Source organism: Cornus florida, unplaced genomic scaffold (assembly GCF_030987335.1).
Source record: "Cornus florida cultivar Cherokee Brave unplaced genomic scaffold, ASM3098733v1 CherokeeBrave_3.0.0_Hap2_Chr05, whole genome shotgun sequence".
Taxonomy (NCBI): Eukaryota; Viridiplantae; Streptophyta; class Magnoliopsida; order Cornales; family Cornaceae; genus Cornus; species Cornus florida.
Genome location: NW_026775575.1, coordinates 78806137 through 78824341, shown reverse-complemented (window position 1 = coordinate 78824341; position 18205 = coordinate 78806137). Strand labels below are relative to the sequence as shown.

Below are 18205 nucleotides of genomic sequence, written 5' to 3'. Positions count from 1 at the left end.
CTGAACCGTTCATACGATGCATACTTCAACGTGTTATGCATGCACGATTCAAATTAGTTGATCGGTACACCAGCACACTAAATATTTACCCTTGTTGAAAGAATAATTTCTTTTGATGGTGGATGGCAAGAGGTATCATTATTATTACAACACTAGCTAGCTTTACTGATGGTATATATATATATATATCTTGAATTATGGATATTTGCTTGAAGTAAAGGCTACTACAGCAGAGCATCGGAACTCCTTGTGGATGCCTCTTGTATGGTTTGTATAATACTTTTCTTTCTTTTAATAAAAGCTTACTTATCCCCCCCACCCCCCCCCCCCCCAAAAAAAAAAAAAAAAAAAAAAAAATAATAATAATAATAATAATAATAATAACAATAAATGCATAAAGTGATTCTTCCTTAGCTAATCCATTTCTATAATGCTTGAGCCACATTGTTCGTTTCGGTGCACAATCACTGTTGTTTAAATATCCATGTGATTCTTTGGTTTGACAAAGAGAGAAGGTGCACCATTAGTGGTGGAGTGGTGGGGTAGTATTTTCACCTTATATATTAAAGGGATATATCACCCTAGCTCCTCATCAAATTAACCCGGTTGTGCAGTAATGGCTGCTACACGGTCACAACAGTTGAATAACTTGAATAGCAAATTGAACGGCGCAAGGCCCGGTGATTCGGAAGTGCAGATGTCAGATTCCGGTAGCAAACGAGGCGGTTGGATCACCTTCCCCTTCATCATAGGTCTCTCTCTGATCTCATATTCAACTATGTGTGTATATATATGTTGCACCAACATATTATTACGTGGTCTTTTTGTTCAATATTGCAGCAACTATGGCAGGCTTGACACTAGCCGTTGGTGGTGCGATGGCGAATCTTATTGTTTATCTTATTGGGAAATTCAACGTGAAGAGCATTGATGCTGCTCAAATTGGTAACGTGGTTAACGGTTGCAGTAGTCTATTTCCGGTCATCGGCGCCATTATTGCCGACTCTTTTCTAGGCTGTTACTCTGTCATCTCCATTTCTTCATTCATCTCTTTGCTGGTAAGTGGTGACAATATTATATATCAGTTTCGATCACTTTCTTCATGATACTCTTCATCATATATATATATTGCTTATTTAACTATAATATTCAATTTTTATGAACTACGTAAAAAAAGAAAGATAGCTTTGTCCACTTGATTGTGTTGACTTAATTATTTGTAACTTTAATGCAGTGTTTTGAAGCAGCTTTAAGAAATATGAACTGATATCATCACTACCGCTAAGAATATATTCGACTTCTTCATCTGAAAATTAATTGCGTAGTCCCAGATTATTTACATATATAATATATAGGAGTAATTCACTTTGTTACAAAGAAAATATTTTTATTTTTTTGCGGACAAATTACATCTTCGAGTTCTTCATCTGAAAATTAATTGCGTAGTCCAATATGATGTCTATAGACTATACATACATATATATATGAGAGAAGATAATATATAGGAGTAATTCACTTTGTTACAAAGAAAATGTTTTTTATTTTTTACTTTTTTGGGGACAAATTACAAAGAAAAATTTACCGGCCAGTACAAGAAGCAGGTAACACAAGCACTTAGTACCGATGATGGTATTCAAGTATACTGTATATTAAAGGGTGTTACCATGTTTTTCGTGATATTTAACGTTTTTCATGATAAATATCATGAAATATATTCTACACTCGCAGGGCATGGTCCTATTCCTCCTAACCGCCACAGTCGATTCCTTGAGACCTTCACCATGTGGAAATGGATCAATCTTGTGCAAAATTCCATCGAAAATCCAATTCGGAGTCCTATATGCAGGTATAACACTCATATCAATTGGTGTCGGGGGCACACGCTTCACTATAGCAACGATGGGAGCCAACCAATTTGATGATCCCAAGCATCATGGGATCTTCTTTAATTGGTTCTTCTTCACCATGTACACCTCTTCAGTTGTAAGTGCAACAGCTATTGTCTACGTTGAGGACAATGTGAGTTGGGCAATGGGGTTTGGCCTGTGTGTGGCGGCTAATGTAATTGGCTTAGTCATTTTCCTCCTGGGAAGCCGCTATTATCGTCACGTTAAGCCACAAGGGAGCCCTTTCTTGGATTTAGCTCAGGTTTTTGTTGCCGCCATTAGAAAGAGGAAGGTCTTGCTTTCTTCCAGAAGTGAGGATTATTACAATGAGCATGATGGGGTGACCAGCATGATGCTAACGGAACCAACTAAAAGCTTCAAGTAAGGATACATGTATGAATGTTACATGTAGGTTTTTTCAAGAGAAGATAATTAAGATCCAATTGGCAATAATTACTCAAAAGTAGACTATCAGGAAGTGGTTCATAAAAAGCAGTATTACTCATGATGTTTTCATAGACATCCTAAAAAACACACTTACTTCTTCTAGAAGTCAAAATAGTACTATTCTTCTAGCTGTATCATTTTTATTTTTATTTTTTAAACTTTAAAATGAACACTTGTAATTCTATTGTGTCACATTAGTGATGTTTGCTACAAAATTAATCATGGCAAAGATCTCATAATTTGAAAGTGTCTTTCTTGCAGGTTCATAAATCGCGCAGCACTGAAAACAGAAAAGGACATACAATTAGATGGCAAAATCACAAGATCATGGAGGCTATGCACTGTCCAACAAGTAGAAGATCTAAAGACTATAATCAGAATTTTCCCACTGTGGTCCACTGGTATTTTATTAAGCACCACAATAGGGATCCAATCTAGCTTAGTGGTCCTCCAAACTCTAAGCATGGACCGTCACATTGGGCCTCATTTCAAAATCCCAGCTGGGTCCATCCTAGTCACTGCATTCATCTCCACCTCCATCTCTCTCGCCCTCATCGACCGATTCCTATGCCCTACGTGGCAAAAGCTAACTCGTCAATCTCCGACGCCACTCCAACGTCTTGGGCTCGGCCACGTGTTAAATGTACTTACCATGGCTGTGTCAGCCCTAGTAGAGTCCAAGCGGCTTGATATAGTCCGAGCGAACCAAGTCCAGGACCAGCCTGGTTATACTGTGCCAATGCTGGCCTTGTGGCTCCTTCCACAACTGGTTATTGTTGGCATTGGCGAAGCACTTCATTTTCCGGGACAAGTTGCATTATACTATCAGGAATTTCCAGCGTCATTAAGAAGCATGGCAACTGCGATGATCGCGATGATTATAGGAATAGGTTTCTATTTAAGCACGGCCGTGATTGATTTGTTTCGGAAAGTAACTGGTTGGTTACCTGATAATATAAATAATGGGAGACTAGATAATATGTATTGGATGTTGGCTGTGGTTGGGGTATTAAACTTCGGTTATTATTTAGTATGTGCAAGGTTGTACAAGTATAGAAGTGTTGAAAAGGTTGAGGATGATGATTCTAGCTCTTACAAGTGATGTTGATAATAAAAAGCAAAGGGCTTTGATGTTTCTACCTACTGTTCCTCAATATACACTTGTTGATAATAGATGGATTTCACATCATTAATTAACAAAATCAGTAGTATTGTGAGAAGCATACTATGCATGTTTTGACTTTGGTTTTGAAATGTTAGATCATTTTTATGGTATTTTGATACTATTCTTTAAAGTTGATTAGATACTTTCTACATTTCTCACGATCATCATGGTTTAAAGTTTTTTTTTTTTTTAAATTAAATTTCAATTGAATAAAGGAGATCAGAGTACAGCCCATAAGGAGTTAGCCCAATGCTAACTACAATAAACACGGAGGCACAATGGGAATAGGAATTGAAACATTAAAAGCCCATGCGAAATCCCAACAAACAGATGTGTATGACCGTAATAGATCAACATTTGCAGTCCGGTGATCATGGAGTAAATCTCCGTCAAATGCTATGTCTTAGCTCCTTGAGTCTGGTAGAAAGAATGCTTCCCTTCTTTTTCACTTCATATATCTAACTTGGGAGCAAATATATATATTTTGTGGGATATAAATTTGTAATTGGCAAATTTCGCATTGTCAAAATGAGTTGTAAATTTTCAGTTCGATTTGTTAAGAATTAAAATCGGAAGCGGCATTGAAGAAGTGATCGTATTCATACTTTAATACACTCTGGGACGATGAGAACAACGCTTTAGGAAGGTAAGAGGATGTGCGAGGACACTTAAAGGTTTAATATTGAGTTTTTAAAAAGTTTACATTCTGTCCAACTTGAACTGATTCAAGTTTCTTAGAACAAGATCAAGTGTCAAAGTTGGTTTGCAATAATTTGCTACTAGCCAACTTGAACTGGTTTAAGGTGGCTGAATTGGTTCAAGGTTTTCAGTAGATTTTGGTAACTTTTTTTTCCTTGTTTGCATGTTTTGACTTCCTATTTTGCAAAGACTTTTTAAATAATTATTATTATTATTTGATCTACCGGCAATCCTTCTACAGAGACCAAGAGTAAGCCTAAGGTCGAGAGCTGTTGAACGGGGGAGTCGTAAAGTCAGGGATTGTCAGCGATTGGTTTTTGGTAGAACGATATGGTGTTAGCCTGAATCTGTATATTTTGTTTCAAATATAGTGGATCATTTTGCTCTGGACGACATAGTCCATGAGGATTTTCCCATAGCGATTGGTTGATTTCCACTAATCGGGATTTCCTCACTAAAAATATTCCTGGTGTCATCTCGATCTAAAACTTTATTTGCTTTACTTGTACTTTATTTTTGCTTTGTGAGTTTGATTTCAATAAAATTAAAATAAGAAAAAATTAAATAAGGTAACAAGTAAAACCCATTCATCACCCATCTAGGTTATTTTTAATATAAACCTCCACATCCTCTTCCACTACACAACACGACACAACACACACATAACAAAAGAATCCTCTCTTATATATAAGAGGGTCTCGTTAATTTATAATGCATCAGGGTTGCATTATTTTGATACACATGCAATATCTTATTTTTAAAAAGAATACTAATTATATCAAAGACACAATACTCATTGTATCAATGATCCAATACATTCAACATTGTATTCTTAATTAAATGGTGTTGCATGCCTATCTTGTCAATTCAAAGAGATTGGTTCAAGTGGTAAGGTCACTTGATCCTGTTGCTCAATGAAGCATTAAGTTTAAGGTTCGTCTCTCACCGAATGCAAACAATTTTCTTGGAGCCATGCCTCCACGGTCAATACTCTGTGACTTACTCAGTCGTTTCTGAGAATGCGCCCTTCATGGGTTCTTAAAAATTAGTCAAGGCGAAGTCCTGACACTCCAAATTAATCTAAAGGTAATGATCTTGCTTGTGTTGCATCTTGTTGTAATAATGTTACATGCGTTCCATTTGGATGTAATAATATTACCCTCGCTCTTAAATATATTACCATCACTAGGTCATTGTGAAGGTGAAAGTATAATGTTCACAATGACACTTGTTGAATATATATATTAAACAAAGATAAAAATATATTTAGTTTGTAACTCTAAAAATTATTTTCAATAACTTAAAAAATAAAAAATTATTTTTAGAGAATAATTTTTTATGCTTATCTGAAAATATGCATTTTTATAACTGAATTTTTATAAAATAATTTTTAAAAAATCGAATCAAAAAGAGTTTTTTATATAATTTTTTCAAAATAAAAAATTATTTTCATAATTACAAATCAAGCAGACCAATAACTCGCGTTTGCTGTGTCCTTAGCGCTCTCTTTAGCTCTTCATTCAACTCTTTCAATCAAAACCAATAGTAAAAGACTCTGAGCCCGATAAGTTATACACGTGGTCTTTAACAACGTCTGCGCCTGAAAGCGTTGCCCCGAGTGCGGCACTTAAAGTTAAAATTGAGACCTGACATTCACCATTGTAGAATTCTGGCCCTAAAAATACATCACTAGCTTCTTCTTTTTCTTTTTTCATTTTTTTTTTTTTGTTTACCACTCTCTTATTGCGTCGGTGGCGGTGACGAGTGTTTTTAGCTTTGAAGACCTAACAAACCCATTAAGGAGTATTTTTATTATTACAATACTACGTACGCACTTTTCTAATGGTATGTCTTGAAATGGATTTTTGACCACTTCTTTAATTCAAAAAAATAGAGACTGTCTATACAGTGAAGACATATTGAGGAGGCCAGAAGTGATATGGGCCGGATATGACCTGCGAACATGACATTCGGTCCGAGCAGCTGGGTCCAGCCCATAAAGAAATACTGCCATATGGGCCGAACGCGAATAACCCATCGAAGATGACCAAAGCCCACAGAGGAACGGGCCCAGATCTGGCAACCCATTAATGTTTGTAAATACCTATAAATATGAGAAGTAATGGGGAGAGAGATTCATTCTGTTGAAGTGTAAGAATTCTAGAGAGAGAAAATGGAAATGAATTCCTTACATCTTCAATTGGCGCCGTCTGTGAGAATCGTTGAAGATTGATTGATCATTGATCAATATCGCGTAGATTCAGACTAATTCGTGAAAACGAAACTCGATCTTTGGAAGTTGGATCCAGATCTGAGAGATTGTGACCTATTCTGGAGGAATTTTAGTTCTGTTGCTTTGACGGAAGTGGCTTCAGATCTACGCAACAACGAGTTGTTCGATTGCGGCCGGATCTGATGGATTTAGAATTCAGAGAATTTAGATCTCGTCAACCGTAAGCATAACTCGGAGAATTCGAGTCCAGATCTGAGAAATTCGCCCTCACGAAGCTCAGATCTACTCAAGAACTTGAGATTAATGCCTTTACTCCGTTCAGGAATAATGATAGGTGAAAGCTCCAATCCGATGGAGGCTGTCCAGCAAACGAAGCTTGTGGAGTTGATGAACTTGATCGAAGCTCTTAAAAGAGAGAATGAAGAATTGAAAGCTGGAATGCAGCATCAGCAAATGCCGGCGGTTCCGCGTCCACTTCCGGCTGGTGAAGGAGGTATTCAATCTAATATCGCACATCAAGACGAGCAGGACGAGAACAATCAGTCAGCTCTCCACCGTGATGAAAGGAGGATGGACGATTTTGTTGGGAAACGTGCTAGTTTTAAAAACTTTTTGAGGGATTTTAATTCATAGATCTTGATTCATCACATAGAGACAACTTTTATGCAAAAAATAAAATATGATGTATCATTCAATTAACAGATTGAATACTTACATCAAAGGTCTGAGTAAACCTTTAAAACTTTCCTCTAAAGTGAATGTTCTCACTTATTGTAGATCCCTTAGCAAGATGCCTTCTTCTTGGATATCCATCTTCTTGGTAATTGTTTTGCCTTTAGGAATCACTCATAAGCCTCCATGAATAACCTTGGAAAACTAAGCTTGTGGGAGCCTCCATTAGATGAGAACATAAACCCTAATTTTTTAGATAGAGAAAATAAATTCCTTTTTCATTCTCATTAAAAATCACCCCCTAAAATATACATAGACCATGTATAGTTATAGGCAACATAAAAATAAAGAAAAGGAAACAACAAATCCTTCTCCATCTCTAATTCATATGTCTCAAATCTAATATGATTCCAATATCAAGTTGGGCTATGAATGAGAATCCATTAGGCCTATTATTTTATTGGCTACAATGAATTAATAATTGGCCCGGTCCATGGACCCAATTCAATTAATTCATAAATTAATTTCTACTCCACTAAAAGAAATTAATTGAACTCCAATTAAATAATAAATAACCTCTAAGTCAATATTGCACTTTGACCCCTCTATGCATAATTAGTTATCGGATAAATAAAGCCATCAATCCGACTACTTAATTAATATATCTAATTTGGTACCTCTGATTATTTCTGACTCGATCACAATAAAACATTTGTTTGACAAAAATAATAATTTAAATAAATATATATATAATAAATCATTTTGTCTAAAAACAGACGAAGGCCTTCGAATTTACTTTGTGATCAACCATAATCAATACAAAAGAAACACAAGTAGCAATGATGCAAATATTGAAAATATAACCCTCTAACTATTAGTTACATAATTACCCAAAGTGTCGGTCTAAGGATCCCGAAGAATCCGCCGAACAAATCAAAGTAATTATTAATTAATAAAAGAGTCTATACTTTTCTCATGCTTAAGAGTCAAATGCCATGACGGTGATAGGGAGTAATTGCATACGACGGCTCTCGCAATATATCTCAACCTAACGCGGATCCAGTTCAAGTCTTAATTAATTATGAGTCCATCCATAATTACTGACTATGAACAATTTATAATTACTATTTATATATCATGCATTGATTGCCATCACATACATATATATAAATATTTCTTGTAATTACATGGACACTATCAATCTCATAGTGAATCGAAACATGATACATTGAATTCACCAATTATATAAATCATAAATATTTCAGATATGTCAGGAACATATGTCACTATAATCCAGATAGGAATTTGCTATGCCAGGGCATATAAATCCCAACAGATTTGCCGCCAAATGTTCGTCGAGTTAAGGATCACGAAGGATCGACTCACGTTGATCCGCGACATGAGCAGATCAGACAGAACAAAGCCATGACCTTCGATCCGCATCAGGAAAGGTTCAACCGAGAGGAAGTGATAGAGGTTGATCGCCGCCGAGTTGTATCGCCTTGGCAAAGAGAGCTCATTGAGGAACGGTCATTCGATCCGTCTTACCGGCCCTTCATGGCTACACTCACTCATCGCGGTTCATCTGTAGCTCATAGAGCTACCGCTGGGCTCCAGAGAGAGAATGAAGCACTCCGATCCGCAGCTCGGACAGTTGATTCACCATTTACTGATGAGATCCTGAATGTTCCGCATCCAAGGAAGTTTGCCATGCCAGTCTTTATTCTGTTTAACGGAACAACCGATCCGATCGATCATGTGTACCATATCCAGTTGAAGATGGCTCTGAATACGGAGAATGACTCTTTAATGTGCAAATGTTTCCCTACAAGTCTAGCCGAACCGACGTTTAGCTGGTTCAAGAACTTGCCTAGGGGCTCAATTGATAACTTCCGGAACCTATGCGATCGGTTCATAAGCCAGTACTATGGGAACAAGCGTCCGCCGAAGGACATCTCGAGCCTATTCACAATGAAACAGCACAAAGATGAACGTCTCCAGGCTTTTCCCACCAGGTTTAACCTCACTAAGAGTATGGTGATTGAATGCCACCCTTCTACAGCGGTTCAAGCCTTCAAGTTGGCCATGACACGTGGCACTCCGTTCCATACCAGTCTGGTAGTGAACACGCCAACGATTATGGATGAACTCAATGAAAGAGCCGATGGCTTTGTGCGCCTGGAAGAAGAGGAGGCAGCCAATGCTCTTACAGCGTCGGTCGTGTCGACCGAGGAAAAGTCTAAGGCAAAGATCAGGCAGAAGCAGGCTCAGCCGCAACGTCAGACCTCCTGGAAGGCAGAAAAGAGGTCCAGGGAGGAAGAGCTAATCACTCCGTTGAAGGTCACTCTGGCGAGGCTATATCAGGAGAACAAAGATAAGTTTCATCCACCACTGCCAATTAGGCAACCCCTCGAACAGAGGGATCAGACTAAACATTGTGCTTTCCATTCCGATTTCGGTCATCAGACTAACGAATGCAGGAATTTGAGAAGGCAAGTGGAGATGTTGATAGCTAGAGGGGAGTTCGCGAGTTATGTCCAAGGCTCGGCGATAGAGCAGAACCGACCAATGGAGCAAGTAAAAAGAAGTCAGAAGCAAAGCTCCCACAATTCACAGCCAGTTCGTATAATCAATGTTATTCACGGTTGACCCGAGCCTAGCGAAGACTCAGATGAGCTACTCCGAACGCGCCTACGGCAGGCGCAGATGAAGAAAAGGGTCAGCAGTGTGAATACTTTGCACCAACAGATCACATCGATACAGATAAAGTTCGACAGGACAGACTTGCTGCTTATTCAAATCCCCCATGAAGATCCGTTGGTAGTCAGCTTGACAGTGGCGAACTGCCTGGTGCGCAGAGTTCTGATTGATCCCGAAAGTAGTGTGAATGTCATGCCAATGGACACATTTGATCGGCTCGAGATTAAGCCAGAGAGGCTCAAGCCCACTGGAAATCCCCTGTTAGGATTTGATGGTAAGAGGGTGGAGCCCATCGGTATGGTGGAAGTAAAAGTTCAAGCTGCAGAACGAGCTCTTATGGAAACTTTTGTGGTTGTGGAGATTCACCCCTCGTACAATCTCCTGATGGGAAGAGGATGGATTCACAGAGTCCAAGGTGTGCCCTCAACTCTACATCAGGTCATGAGGTGCCTCGGACCCGATGAAAATAAGGTGATAGACATTCATGGGGATCAGGTTGCAGCCAAAGAGTGTTATTCCGTCACACTAAAATATGTTGGGAAAGGGAAGGCGCCCATCCGTTCGGCGAGCCCAAGATAGCAATTATAGGAACCTCCACCCAAGCAGAATAGGGTGGAGGAGCCAGTTGACTTGACCGAAGAGCCCCTTCTGGATGTGCAGATCAATCAGTCCAAGCCAGAGCAAACTACCAGAGTAGGAGTAAGACTGACCAGGGAAGAGCAACAGGAGCTAATTGACTTCTTGTCTCACAATGCCGATGTATTTGCATGAAGTCACCTAGACATGCCTGGAATTAATCCCTCTGTATCCTGTCATTCCTTGAATGTCAATCCCAATTTCAAACCAGTAAAGCAGAAGCAACGAAGGTTTGCTCCAGAACGTAACCAGATTATAGCCGAGGAGATTGATAGGCTGCTCGATGCGGGATTCATCAGAGAAGTGCACTATCCTGATTGGTTGTCCAACGTCGTTGTCGTGCAGAAGAAGAATGGGAAATGGCGAGTATGCATTGATTTCACCAATTTGAACAAAGCCTGTCCGAAGGATAGCTTCCCGCTGCCTAAGATTGATCAAATAGTGGATGTCACCACCGGGTATGAGTGTTTAACCTTTCTGGACGCTTATTCAGGTTATAATTAGATCCCTATGGACCCGGCAGATGAAGAAAAAACTTCTTTTGTTACCGAGCGAGGGACATACTGTTACAAAGTTATGCCTTTCGGACTAAAAAACGCGGGAGCAACTTATCAAAGGCTTGTTAGCAAAATTTTCAAGGATCAAATAGGAAAGATTGTGGAAGCCTATATTGATGATATGGTGGTAAAGAGTAGGAAGAAGGATGATCATCTGAAACATCTGCAAGATGTATTTGATGTGCTGAGGCGATATGGGATGAGGCTCAATCCAACCAAGTGCTCGTTCGGTGTGAGTTCCGGTCAATTTTTAGGACATGTGGTCAATCACAGAGGCATCGAAGCTAGCCCTGCTCAAACAAAGGCTTTGATTAAGAATGCCGAGCCAAAGACGATCAAAGAAGTGCAAGCCCTCACAGGACGAATAGCTGCATTAAGTCGATTTATTTCTAAGTTGTCAGACCGCTGCAAGCCGTTCTTTGACACGATCCGGAGTCATGGAAGACAGGTCTGGGGGGATGAACAACGACAAGCATTAACCCATTTGAAGGAATATATGCAGAATCCACTAGTCCTGTCAGCCCTGGATCCAGAAGAAAAATTATATCTATATCTCGGAGTATCTAGTGTTGCGACAAGTGCCGTTCTGATTCGTTGCAAGGAAGGGGTGCAACACCGGTGTTTTATGTCAGTAAGACAATGACCGAGGCAGAACGAAGGTACTCGAAGGCCGAACGGGTGATACTTTCATTCGTAAACGCAAAAAGAAAGTTGAGGCATTATTTCGAATCCCACCCTATAGTTGTCCTAACAACTTTTCCAATCAGAGTGCTTATGCACAAGCCAGAACTCTCGGGCAGAATGACAAAATGGGCCATAGAGTTAAGCTCATTTGATATAACGTATGAGCCGAGAACGGCTGTCAAAGGACAAGCGGTAGCCGATTTCCTGCTAGAATGTGACTCTAAGGATACGGAAGAAGACCTTAGATGCGGCTCTTGGAAACTTTATGTGGATGGCTCCTCTAATCAGATGGGGGCAGGAATTGGGGTTAAACTGCAAACCCCAGAGGGTACCTCTTTGAGTCAAGCACTCAGACTTGAGTTCCGAGCCACCAATAATGAAGCGGAATACGAGGCGTTGCTGAATGGGTTAAAGTTGGCCAGAGAGCTACATGTCAGAAGTTTGACTGTTTATAGTGACTCACAGTTGATTGTTCGGCAGGTAAATGGTGAGTACACGACCAAGGATGACATGATGGAGGCATATCGTTCTGTCGTTCTGCATAAAGCCAAGGACTTTGCAAAGATTGAATTCATACAGTTACCGAGAGAACATAACGCAGATGCTGATCGGTTAGCATGTAGTGCTTTGAGCTCTGGCGAGACATTGGCGAGGATGATTCCAATAGGAATACTGACCCAGCCATCTATTTTTGAAGAACCTTTAGACTCTGAACCTTGGCAAGTCAATGTCATACCGTATGAACCGAGTTGGATTGACCCCATCATCACTTATATTCGAGATGGTGTTCTGACTATGCAAAGCGATGAAGCTAGGAAAATAAAAAAGAATGCTGCAAAGTACGCCATAGTGCATAACCAACTGTACAAAAGATCCTACTCTAGCCCATACTTGAAGTGTGTTACCCCCACAGAGGCTCGGCAGGTGTTGCGAGCTATTCATGAAGGCGTATGTGGAAATCATTCTGGGGGAAGATCGTTAGTGCACAAAGCAATGACACAAGGGTATTTCTGGCCGAACATGTCAAAAGATGTGGAGGAGTTCTCTCGAAGGTGCTATAAATGCCAACGGTATGGATCATTGATCCACCAACCACCTGAGGAATTGCACGTAATGGCCTCACCATGGCCTTTCGCGCAATGGGGGATGGATGTGGTCGGTCCTCTACCAACTGCGAGAGCTCAGAACAAATATGTGCTACTGGCCACGGATTACTTTACTAAGTGGGTGGAAGCAGAACCATATCTTAGCATGACTCAGACTCATGTGAGACGATTTATCTAGAGTCATATTATCTGTCGTTTCGGCGTTCCAAGGTCAATAGTCATGGATAATGGCACGAACCTCGACAGCAAGCAAGTAAGAGAGCTGCTGGAGGAGTATGGAATTAATCAAAAGTTGGCTGCAGTAAGTCATCCCTAGGCCAATGGACAAGCAGAAATTACAAACAGAACAATTTTCGCCTGCATTAAGAAGAAGCTGGAGGACCATAAAGGGAAGTGGTTGGATGAACTCCCGAACGTCCTATGGGCTTACAGAACCACCCCAAGGCGGCCGACTGGGGAGAGCCCTTTTGCAATGGCGTATGGTACCGAGGCGGTTATACCGGTTGAGCACTTGGTCCCAACTATCAGAAGCTTAACATGGAGTCAAAGTCAGAACGACAGAATGTTAAGATTAAACCTCGATATAATAGACAAAAAGAGGGACGCTACAGCAATAAGGCTTGCATCATACCAGCAAGTATTGGCGAATAGTTACAACAAAAGAGTGAAACACAGAGATTTTGCCCCTGGCGATCTGGTTCTGAAAAGAAAGGTGGGAATAGTAAAAAAAATGATGCCACCCTGGGAAGGCCCATACAGAATTGCAAAAGTCATAGGGAAGGGGGCATATACATTAGAAACCATGACAGGAAAGTTGGTTAACAAGCCCTGGAATGCTACGTCTCTGAAGAGGTACTATCAATAAAAGCTAAGTTTCAGTTTTATCGGATGTTGTTTGTTTTCAATCAAGTACGTATGAACGTGCAAATTCCTGAGATTTATAAAAATAGCATTCCTTTTCAAGGGGTTAAAAAAAAAAAAAAGGATGAAAAAATGAAAAAATAAAAAAGCCAAGTGGCAAGTGGCATTCTAGCCGAGCGCTAGGCACTTAAGCAAGACAAGTGGCAGCTGGCACCATGAGCCGAACGCCAAACACTTGCTAAAAATAAAAAAGCCAAGTGGCAAGTGGCATTCTAGCCGAGCGCCAGGCACTTAAGCAAGATAAGTGGCAGCTGGCACAATGAGCCGAACGCCAAACACTTGCTAAAAATAAAAAAGCCAAGTGGCAAGTGGCATTCTAGCCGAGCGCCAGGCACTTAAGCAAGACAAGTGGCAGCTGGCACCATGAGCCGAACGCCAAACATTTGCTAAAAATAAAAAAGCCAAGTGGCAAGTGGCATTCTAGCTGAGCGCGAGGCACTTAAGCAAGACAAGTGGTAGCTAGCACCATGAGCCGAACGCCAAACACTTGCTAAAAATAAAAAAGCCAAGTGGCAAGTGGCATTCTAGCCGAGCGCCAGGCACTTAAGCAAGATAAGTGGCAGCTGGCACCATGAGCCGAACGCCAAACACTTGCTAAAAATAAAAAGCCAAGCGGCAAGTGGCATTCTAGCCGAGCGCCAGGCACTTAAGCAAGACAAGTGGCAGCTGGCACCATGAGCCGAACGCCAAACACTTGCTAAAAATAAAAAAAGCCAAGTAGCAAGTGGCATTCTAGCTGAGCGCCAGGCACTTAAGCAAGATAAGTGGCAGCTGGCACCATGAGCCGAATGCCAAACACTTGCTAAAAATAAAAAAGCCAAGTGGCGTGTGGCATTCAGGCCGAGCGCTAGACACTCACTCACACGGCAAAGTCAATATGAAAAAGTATTAAAAGTGGGTTTGAACAGAGCATAGTACAAAAAGTCTTATCGTCTCATTCATAATAAGCTTCGAGGTTACAAAAAGTGAAGCATTCAAATCACATGACTACAAAAGAGTATGAAATTGAGGGATCTGAAGAACCCTAGCTAGCTGCCTCAGTACCGTCAGCTTCCTGGTTGTGCTGACTCGCCTCCTCGTTCCCATTAGCCTTCTCACCCTCATGAGGTGGGGAATCGAGATGAATAACAGAGTCATTCTGCTGGGGCCCAACATCAGCAGTGACTATAGGAGATACTATAGTTGACGAAGGAAGAGCGATTAGAGGCTGAACGGTAGAAGGAGTTGTAATGATCCTGGAGGAAGCAATCTCCTGACACTCATCAAATATGTGCTCGGCTGCGGTGGATTCTGGGTCAACATAGACCCCCAGAGGGTTAATCCCTAGATCCTTATCAATTTCATCCGAAGTTGAACTGGTCTGGCCGTCAGCCGGAACTCGGTCGGAAAAACCATCTCGGAATCCCTGAGCATATCTAAGAGCTCCAACTCTTGAAAACCAAGCATGAAGAGCCAACATGCCACCATTCACTCTGCTAATGGTGTCAATCAGAGCGTTGCGCTCGTCCAGAGCTCTTTCTCAAATGCCATCCGAGCAGACTGCTCGTCAGCCAGAAGGCGCTGGAGCTCTGCCTTTTCATCTCTGACTGAATCGCGCTCAGTCTGCCAGACACTCTTCTCAAGCTGAAGGGCATCTTTTTCATCCTGAAGAGAGTCGGTTTCCTTCTTCAGAGCATCTCTCTCTTTTTCAGCTTTTTCAAGCCGAGCCAATATCTCGGTGTTCTTGTTGGCAAGAATATTGTTTTCCTTATTAGCCATATCCAGGCTATCAGAGAATTTACGGGCCCTGGCGTTCCCCATTTCCACCTGTTTCTGCATAGCCATCATACTGAACAAAGTCTGCATAGATATGCATGAATTCTGGTTAAACCGATCGCCTGGTCGGACGAAGGCAAGAGCAAATATTATGAGAAGATTCATGAGTTAGAAAATAAAAGTCACCTCCATGGCAGATTGGGGAAAGCGGCTGAACACATCCTTTTGTGACAGACCCTTCGCTGCCTCAAGGTCTTTTGGAGTCCACATGCTCCTATAGTACGCCATGGCGGTCTGGCCGTCTTTGATCATGGTCTCATTCGGCTTCACGAACGTCCCATCCGTTCGGGTGTATCGAGGAGCCCATGGTGGTAAAACAGGAGTAGAAGCAGAGGCAGAAGCTGAAGCAGAAGTAGAGGCAGCAGCTGCAACAGGCTCGGAGGGGGCAGGAGCTCTGACTGGGGGATGCAAGAGAGCGCTCGGCCCAGAAACTCGGGTCCTCCTTGTAAGAGATTCCTCCTCGAGGTTGACTCCACCGTCAGGATGAGGTCTTTTACCTCACTCTTTGTCCCGAACACCCCCAGCAGCAGCAGCGGTAGTAGTGATCTGTGGAGATGTGCTCGGGTTGGTAGCAGGGGTGCTAACAACAGGATCAATAGCCACCACACTCGGAATAGTGTCAGAGATGGTGGCTGAAGAAGAGGCTGATGCGGGAGAGGAGGTTGCTCCAGCAGCAGTAGTGGCTGGGGGAGGATTTTTCCTCCTACCAAAGGAAAGAATCTGAAGCCTGCTCATTGTATAGCCGAGGGATGAGAGCGCTAGAAGGTTGTCTGAAGTGAGGAGGTCTGAGCAAGAAGGAATATCGTTCAGAACGTATTTCTTCAAGTAATTACTCCTATCCCTGCAAACACTGTAGCTCAAGTCATCACAAGGTATGTCTAAGGAGTGACATAAGAAAGTACAAAAGCGAGGAACACATGTTTCGTAGGGACAATCGTTTTTATGAGATTTGAATTTCTTATATGAAGAGACAGAACAGACGCTAAAGGCGCTCGGGATTGGGTAATCCTCTGCAGCCGGCGAAGACCAGGCCCCACTAACACTCACAATGTTATCCCTACAACCTTTTCAGATTTGATTGTATCCGTACATATGGACATCTTGTCGATCGGGTAAAGGTGGTAGAATGGCTCTTCAGTTCGGATCTTACTGACCTTATAGCAAAGAAGAAGATCTATGAGGTCAAGATCCAGACCTCTGTCACGAATCAGTAGTAACATAACGGATATGATTCTAAGGAAATTTGGGTTTACCTGCAGAGGGGATATCCCCAGTCTATTGAAAACATAGTTAAAAAAGGGATGCAGAGGGAACCTAACGACATTTAGTTGAAGGTTAGTAAATAAAACCTCGCTGGGAAGAAGGCCGGCACCGGTCATAATATTAACATCCCTAGGGCAAACCCTAACTTGGATGTCGTTAGGAAGTCTAAGTCTCATACGAAGAACATCTAGATCTACAACCATAGTGAAAGCGAATGAAGGATCTAAAAGTGTAAAAGAAGTCTACCGAAAGTAAAAAGGAACAAGACTAACCTCTGGGGTAGAAAGCAGCAAAGAACGCTGCAAGATCGCTGGAAGAGTGACTCTTGAAGAATTTTACCGGATGAAACTTAGCACGGTTCTAAAAAGACAAGCGAGAGATTTGACTGATGATGGAGAGAGATGGAGACGGTAAAAAGGCATGAAGTGACATTCTAGAGCCTCGTAAAGACGAAGTGGACCCGAGGGCCGAAGCGTCAGGGAGGCGAGAAGTTTATCGAATCTCGGAACATTGATTCCGGATCCGACCGTCCATTCCCCCATAAGAATGTCTTGAGCCGTCAACGTCATGATGAGACGCCTTTGATAATTACCCTCTTATTAAATAGGGAGTAATTATGGGGGCAGTTGAGGAGGCCATAAGTGATATGGGCCGGATATGACCAGCGAACATGGCATCCGGTCCGAGCAGCTGGGTCCAGCCCATAAAGAAATACTGCCATATGGGCCGAACGCGAATAGCCCATCGAAGATGACCAAAGCCCACAGAAGAACGGGCCCAGATCTAGCAACCCATTAATATTTGTAAATACCTATAAATATGAGAAGTAATGGGGAGAGAGATTCATTCTGTTGAAGTGTAAGAATTCTAGAGAGAGAAAATGGAAATGAATTCCTTGCATCTTCACATATGGATCCACCATTAAGTTAATCTGTTATCCAATGATATGATGGGTGCCCTTTGCATTTGTTCCATATGTTTTCCTAAATAATCATGATTCTTGGCTTCCCTAAGCCTTGTGTCATAGCTTTTGCGCTTTTGTTCTTTCCGCGTTTCTTGTATTTTTTATAAGAGAAATTATTAGTAGATGATTGAGATCATGTGATTTCGGCTGATCATCACATAATTAAAAAAAATTAAAAATAATTGACATACTTAATTACATGACAACTTATGATTGATCGAGATCGATCACATGATCTTAAATTATCTAATAATTTCTCTTTAGAGAATGCCCACTTGTATTGTATTCTTTTTACAATACTTTTCTTTCTTTTAATTAAAACTTAGTGCCACACAAAAACATAAAAAAGATATGAAAGTGATTCTTCATTAGCTAATCGATTTTCTTTAATGTTTTGAGCCACATTAAATATCCATGTGATTCTTTGGTTTAACAAAAAGATAAGGTTCACCATCGG

The 18205-nt window shown here is 41.2% G+C and overlaps 1 protein-coding gene across 1 annotated transcript; it reads left to right on the top strand.

Annotated features, from left to right (window-relative positions):
• The first annotated feature begins 607 nt into the window (after nt 1-607).
• LOC132307012 (protein NRT1/ PTR FAMILY 2.7-like) lies at nt 608-3476 on the top strand. Its single transcript, XM_059804661.1, has 4 exons — nt 608-752; nt 841-1058; nt 1729-2267; nt 2595-3476. Exons 1-4 carry the CDS (start codon nt 617-619, stop codon nt 3433-3435), a joined length of 1734 nt encoding a protein of 577 aa, XP_059660644.1. The 5' UTR covers nt 608-616; the 3' UTR covers nt 3436-3476.
• Nucleotides 3477-18205: the final 14729 nt, after the last annotated feature.

Bases quoted from the DNA above. Each gene is read 5' to 3' on its own strand.
- LOC132307012 (XM_059804661.1), top strand. From the start codon at position 617: ATGGCTGCTACACGGTCACAACAGTTGAATAACTTGAATAGCAAATTG. The intron at 753-840 runs GTCTCTCTCTGA...TCAATATTGCAG, and splicing joins CACCTTCCCCTTCATCATAG to CAACTATGGCAGGCTTGACA. The intron at 1,059-1,728 runs GTAAGTGGTGAC...CTACACTCGCAG, and splicing joins CTTCATTCATCTCTTTGCTG to GGCATGGTCCTATTCCTCCT.